A 7,299-nucleotide genomic window follows, 5' to 3' on the forward strand; every position below is an offset into this window, starting at 1 on the left:
AAACACAAGACAAACACAATACCTAGTGCAGACTACAGGATTTTACGCTTGATTTAAGATCAAATTGCAAGTTAACAAGCTCGCCGACAGATCGTGGCAAAATCAGCAGGTGATCCGTGCTCAGCAGTCTTTGTATGAAATACTGAACGATGAATCAAAGAGTCTTGCTCGCGCTTTGCCAACACCTTGCAGATGAAAATCCAATATATAGCAAGCTAAATGTTCTAGAATTTTCAGCCAACTTGATCCAACAACGTGCCAATGAGAGAACAAGTCATGGGTTGACTGGTTAGTGTGTTCACATGCTCAACAGAATTGGCCAGAATGGTCATCAATGCACTCACTTCACTCAGCATTTAAATGGGCTGTGGTCCAATTCAATTGTACACATGCACTCACGAACTTCTCTTGATACCAGTTCAACAAGTGATCGAGGGAAGCTTCCATGAACATACAGTACCCTTGATCCCCTGATTTTGACTGATGGAGCGAATTGGCTTCATATGTCCACTCCAGCACCTATGTCCTAGAATGCAATGTGATAGTGATGTCCCAACAGTGCCCAAGAATTTAGGGCATTCCATTTAAACTCATTAAGATGTTCCATCAGTAGTGTACACATGCGTAATGTAATCAATAACGTACATCTGAGGGAATGAGATGGAAGGAAGGTCACAAGTGAAGGCCAACTTGGACTGGAACGACACGAGAGCATATGAAAACCAGATATATCAGCTGAAGTGTGCAGATATATGAGCAATCAATCTGCTGACAGATCAGCTGATTGAAGAGGCTTTCAAACACTCTCTTGAATGCTTTCAGAGTGATTTTAATAGCTTCGTGTTAGTGATGTTGTAACTAAACAAGAAATTACTAGTGTTCTGCTCTTTCTGAAGGGTCCAGCCTAAACATTATATTCGCTGGGGCTTGGAGGCTGGGCAAAGTTGTTGAGTGACTTGAGTTGTTGTCATATTGTACAGAGTGTGACCCCCTATTACAAATCATTTCTGTTGCATAGTGTGACACAAAATCATGTCGTAGTCAGAATGGTACAGCAATCTGCCGTTGTTTAAAGTCATGTAGTGAGAATTAGACTTTAGACAAACAAAGACAGACTAGGGAGAGAAAACTAAAAGCAAACAGTAAACTAATTAAATTAACCTAAAAATTCTTAAATATTCTAAAATGGTAGAAGATAATGTGTAAATTAACACCAAATCAAAAGGCAAGAATTACTTCAAAATTGTACTGAAAATAAAAGTACAGAAGGAAAAGTTAAAAGGTACTTCTATAAAGAAACAACTAAATGAAAACAACTTAGAAAAGGAATGTGATAGCAAACTAAGAACTCTTGCTAAAAATATTATTGACATCCAGATACAAAATGACCTACGTAGCAAAGTCATGAGGGAAGAGAGCAAAATATAAAAGGGGGAAAGCACACAAGGACCAGGTGAAGACAGTTATACAACGTAGTTGGAAACAAGGTGGAAGGAAGGAAACACATATAAAAAAAAGACTCATGCATAGACAAAAGACAAACAATTAAATTCATGAAATATTGACAACACAGAAAAAACACAGCACAGACATGCCAGAACATGACACCAACAGAGGAATAAATGGGCGTTTATGAGAATGTCGGAAAATGAAGCCAAACCAGGATTGTAAAATTGGACACAATTACAAAGAAACAATGGTGCCGTGTGTACTGTATATTCTTTGGCACTGATATATTCAAGGCACTGATATATTCACTGCAAAGCTTTTTATCAGGCTTCATTCTTTGCTTAGGGTTTATATTCAATAGATAGTTGATTAATTGTTCTAATAATTGTTATATTATGGATTATCAAAATAACTACAGTATCAATAAATGTTCAGAAAATGGGATCTTGACATCAAAATACAAATGCCTTGTGGGATTGTAAATCTGCGTTCACACCAGATGCGGATGAAGCAAAGACAGAAATAGACATCCTGCGGAGCTATTTGCAAAAATTGAGCATTTTGCACGTTTGACGCAGATCGCTCGAGCTGGAAAATCTGAACTTTATCTGACTTTTGTGTCGCGTTAACAAATCAGGAGCTTGCTATAGTAGGGGCGTAATTATGACGTAGTGCCTGTTGTTGGTGTCCTGAGGGAAAGTATTCTTGTAGACACCGAACAACAGTTAATCAAACTGGGCTGGGCTCAGTCTGAAGCACTGCTGAAAGCTTCCATCATCCAGGAACAGTTTCTGGAGGAGTTGATGAACTCACAGAGCTGGGTGCACCTCTGAAAGGATCTAGTGGACTTAGACACGGTGCTGAATGAATATACACTGTTTTTCAGAATTCCTTAAGCACATAAACACAGCTATTTTCTTAATAAAATCCATGTTAGCCATTTAGCAAGAAAGCTAAAGTTATGACACAAATCATAAGGCAGGTTGGATTTTATGTCACAAGAGTAATGTAATTACAGCTCACTCTTGTAATTCAGCTCACTCTTGTAATTTGCTTAAACCGTTCCTAAATTTATTAACGATTATTTTAGATTCAAGTGGTATTTGCAGGGAATTGAATGCAAGCCAAGAACAGCTGTTTGTAAGGCATACGCCCTACTGAAAAAAACATCTTAAACCAGCCTAGGCTGGTTGGCTGGTTTTAGCTGGTCGACCAGGCTGGTTTTAGAGGGGTTTTGGCCATTTCGAGGCTGGTTTCCAGCCATTTCCAGCCTGGTTTTAGCTGGTCAGGCTGGGAAATGACAAGCTAAAACCAACTTGACCAGCCTGGCCAGGCTGGGAGCCCAGCCAAAACCAACTATGTCCAGCTTAAACCAGGCTGGTCAAGCTGGTTTTAGTTGATCATTTTCCAGCCTGACCAGCTAAGACCAGGCTGGAAACCTGCCTGGAAATGGCCAAAACCCCTCTAAAACGAGCCTGGTCGACCAGCTAAAACCAGCCAACCAGCCAACCAGCCTAGGCTGGTTCAAGCTGGATTTGTCAGCAGGGCGGTGTCATCCGCTCTTTAAAAAACTAAGCTCAAAATCGATTCAATAGAGAATAGATATGCATTTTCTGAGAATCGATGCAGAATCAAATTTTTAGATGATTTTTAGTACAGCTCTAATAATGAAATCTGTTAATATTTCGGCTTTTTAGATTTGAAGCTAATCACAAATGCATCTATTTTCAATAAAACAAGTGTAAATGCCCTATGTGTATTTAATACAAAAATGTTTATGATTAGTGTGAGATGCAAGAATTTAAATAAATATTCTCATTTAGACTCAATATACATTAATGCAGTTTTTTTTATATACAGCCTTAGTATCCCAGTACTTAATACGGAGGTGCAAGTATTTGCCAGTTTTACCACTAAGTATAAAAAGCATCACTTTTTGCAAAAGAAGGTAATATAATATAGAATATGGTGCATATAGAATGGTGTGGAAATGGAATACATCTCTATTTGTTCTGAGTGCAGATACAGTAGCTGCTTCCTTAAATGTCAGTTTCATTTCAAGCCTATTCAATACCCTGTGGTCAGTTTCTTTTTCCTCTGTGGTGATTTCTATTTATTGTCAATGTGTGCTCCTAAGCATGTTCTTCATATTGGTGGCCATGGATTCCTAATCTCTGTTTTTAACAATTTGCATCTAATAATTTATAATACACTGTGAAAAAACAGTTCATAGTTACCCATGTTTGACAGCTCAGTTTTCTCCTTAGTTAGCTGATCTCTTTGTTCAATCATGTCAGAGATATTTGAGGATAATTCTTCTCTCTCCTTTGTCAATCGAATGTTTTCAGAAAAAAGCCGGTCCCTCTCTTTAGTGAGGTCGGTGTTGTTGGCTAGTAGCTCTTCTGTTTCTTTTTTCAATTGAATGCTCTTGGACCCTATCTCATCCCGCTCTTTAATGACATTGGTGTTGTTGTGTATTAGTTCTTCTCTCTTTTTTGTCAAACTAAATCTCTCAGATAGTAGCTGGTCCCTCTCCCTAGTGACTTTGGTGTTGTTGTCTAGTAGTTCTTCTCTCTCTTTTGACAATCGAATGCTCTCTGATAGTAGCCGATCCCTTTCTTTAATGACATTGGTGTTGTTGGCTAGTACTTCTTCTCTCTCTCTTGTCAAACGAGTACTCTCGGACAGTAGCAAATCCCTTTCTTTAGTGACCTTGGTGTTGTTGGCTAGTAATTCTTCTCTCTCTTTTGACGATCGAATACTCTCGGACAGTAGCCAATCCCTCTCTCTAGTGACCTTGGTGCTGTTGGCTAGTAGTTCTTCTCTTTCTCTTGTCAAACGAATACTCTCGGACAGTAGCCGATCCCTCTCTTTAGTGACCTTGGTTTTGTTGGCGAGTAGTTCTTCTCTCTCTTTTGACAATCGAATGCTCTCTGACAGAATTTCGTCCCTCTCTTTAGTAAGGTCGGTGATATTGGCTAGTAGCTTTTCTTTCTCTTTTGTCACTCGAACGCTCTCAGACAGTAGTCGATCACTCTTCTTAGAAAGGTTAGTAATGTTGGCTAGTAGTTCTTCTCTCTCTTTTGCCAATCGAGTACTCTCTGACAGTACCTGATCTCTTTCTATAGTAAGGTTTGTGATGTTAGCTAGTATCTCTTCCCTCTGTTCAGTCAACTGATTGCTCTCAGACAGTATCCGATCCCTTTCTTTAGTAAGGTTTGTGATGTTGGCTAGTATCTCTTCTCTCCTGTTTGTCAATCGAATGCTTTCTGACAGTAGCCGGTCCCTTTCTTTAGTGACCTCTGTGATGTTTGCTAGTAGCTCTTCCCGTTCTTTTGTCAATCGAATGCTCTCAAACAGTAGCCGATCCCTATCTTTAGTGACCTTGGTAACGTTGGCTAGTAGTTCTTCTCTCTCTTTTGTAATTCGAATGCTCTTGGACTCTAGCTGGTCCCTCTCAATAGTAAGGTTGGCAAGCAGCTCTTGCCTCTCTTCGGTCTCGTTTGTGCTGTTTGTATTGATGTGGGAGTACAGCACTAAGACTGCAGTCAGTAGAAAAACACACATCAGCACCAAACATATTGTAGCTACTCTGTAGTTTCTGATCCACACATAATCACTTCCTGAAGATGAAGATATAGAAATAAATAAGCCAAGTATGCATGTTTAAATACAAAATTGAGTCGTGGTACCTGAAAGTTGAAGGGATAGGTGTCTTTCAGTACCTGAATGTTGAAGGGTTTGCTGTTTCTTGGTGTTCTCGGTTTCTCTGCTGACATCCAGAATGTTTATAAGATCTGAATTAGAATAGATATTCATCTCTACATCTTCTCGGTCCATTTCATGCTTTTCAAGAGAGTTTGCATTGCCAAAACAAGACATGTTCAACCTGCTGGTGTTCAGTGTGTGTTTATTTGAAGTTGATACTTTAAGTGGACTATATCACTCAAAACTTCTGCTTTTGATCAAAGTGATCAAAACCATGTGATATCCTGTTATCCTCCCCTAACATCCAATTGAAATAATACATAGACATGGACTGAAACAAGCAGTTTACGCTCATAAAAGCTTCCAACATGGCTCGTTTAAACAATTCTGCAATGAAAAATAGACGGAAATTCCACACAACTCATTATTAAGTGTAGAGGCAATTACTTTTTCACATAAAGCCACAAAGGTTCAGTCAGCTTTATTTCCCTTAATAACTGAAATCACAAAAAATGCATTAATAATACAAAACTGAGGGGGGGGGGGGGGGGGGGGGGGGGGCTTTTGACAGCACTATAAAATTACTGCACAAAAGAAATGGCACATCTATGATTTATTTGTGCCACATTCCACCCACTCCTCTTGTAACTTCTGTTTTTAAATTGTCATGAAATGCCTGATTCAGCACTTTTTCATACCTCTGATATAAAAGGGGTTCTGAAAGAGTTGTTGTCAGCTTTAATAAGATGGGGGGGGGGGGGTGAGTGTTTAGTAGAGGGAAGCAATTGCAAAAAAAGGGAAGCTCCATTAAAAGCATAAAGAGCTTATTTGCACAATGGAAATACACTCTCTGCTGAGATGGAGAGCAATGCCTAGAGCAGCAGCCACAGTGGTTCTGAGTTACACATGCAGCCAATTTGTGAAGACTGTACATTCAACACTGTAAATGTTATTTTTTTAAAAGAGTTAGATCTGCAAATATCTGGAGTCCGATAGTCTCAAATTTTAAAGCTCTCTGGTAGGAAATCTTCAATACAAATTTTCAAATGTAGGTCTTAGTCGGCCATACCAAACCAACCGGTTAAATAGACTTCATCTTTTGACTCTGTTGCTTAAATTAATTTTGCATCAAAAAAGGCAGTTTGATATTGGTAAAGGTGTCTGCAACCTTTGCGAAGAATCAAATCACTGGCATATTACCAGTCAAAACGTGTGCATGACTGCATAAATGAACCTTTAAAAAAAATAAAATGGACAAATTATCATACACAAAGTGTACTAAAGCTGGGTTAGTACCTTAATCGTATGCGTTTGTATCTAAAAAGTCAATATTACTTATTGTTCTCCTTGGCGAGAGAATCACAGTTTTGTACAGTTTTGTACAGTGTTAAAACTTCTATTTATATATAAATTGACATAATTTTTTACCCGTTTTGCCCAGTGTTATCGAAAGGTTATTACTGTAAGAAAATGTGTGCATTCGGTACATACAGTTGAAGTCAGAATTATTAGACCCCCTTTGATTTTTTCCTCTTTTAAATACTTCCCAAATGATGTTTAACACAGCAAGGACATTTTCACAGTAAGTCTGATAATATGTTTTCTTCTGGAGAAAGTCTTATTTGTTTTATTTCGGCTAGAATAAAAGCAGTTTGTAATTAAAAAAAAAACAAAAACATTTTAGGGTTAAAATTATTAGCCCCTTTAAGCTATATTTTTTCTACAGAACAAACCATGGTTATTCAATAACATGCCTAATTACCCTAACCTGCCTAGTTAAACTAATTAACCTAGTTAAGCCTTTAAATGTCACTTTAAGCTGTATAGAAGTGTCTTGAAAAATATCTAGTCAAATATTATTTACTGTCAACATGGCAAAGATAAAATAGATCAGTTATTAGAAATGAGTTATTGAAACTATTACGTTTAGAAATGTGTTGAAAAAAAAAATGTCTCCGTTAAACAGAAATTGGGGAAAAAATAAACAAGGGCTAATAATTCTGACTTCAACTCTACTTTTAGTACAACTTTTGCTTGAAAAGACCCGATCTGATCCTGTTTATATGAAATAAGACTGATTCTGAGCAGGTTTGAGCTACCGGACCCGTTGCTATGACAACAACTATTGGATGAGTCTTAAAA

At 38.0% G+C, this 7,299-nt stretch overlaps 1 protein-coding gene across 1 annotated transcript in view; it reads right to left on the reverse strand.

Moving 5' to 3' along the window:
- The window catches only part of si:dkey-187i8.2, a 108,031-nt gene extending 101,221 nt beyond the window's left edge, over positions 1 to 6,810 (reverse strand). The window contains exons 1-2 of the mRNA XM_087275877.1: positions 5,175 to 6,810; positions 3,687 to 5,072 (exon numbers count right to left, since the gene is read on the reverse strand). Coding sequence (XP_087132003.1) covers positions 3,687 to 5,072; positions 5,175 to 5,331 — 1,543 coding nt within the window. The 5' untranslated portion in view covers positions 5,332 to 6,810. The remainder of the gene's footprint in view (positions 1 to 3,686; positions 5,073 to 5,174) is intronic.
- Between the last annotated feature and the right edge of the window lie 489 nt (positions 6,811 to 7,299).

Source organism: Danio rerio, chromosome 12, assembly GCF_052040795.2.
Source record: "Danio rerio strain M-AB ecotype USA chromosome 12, GRCz13ab, whole genome shotgun sequence".
NCBI classification, from domain to species: domain Eukaryota; kingdom Metazoa; phylum Chordata; class Actinopteri; order Cypriniformes; family Danionidae; genus Danio; species Danio rerio.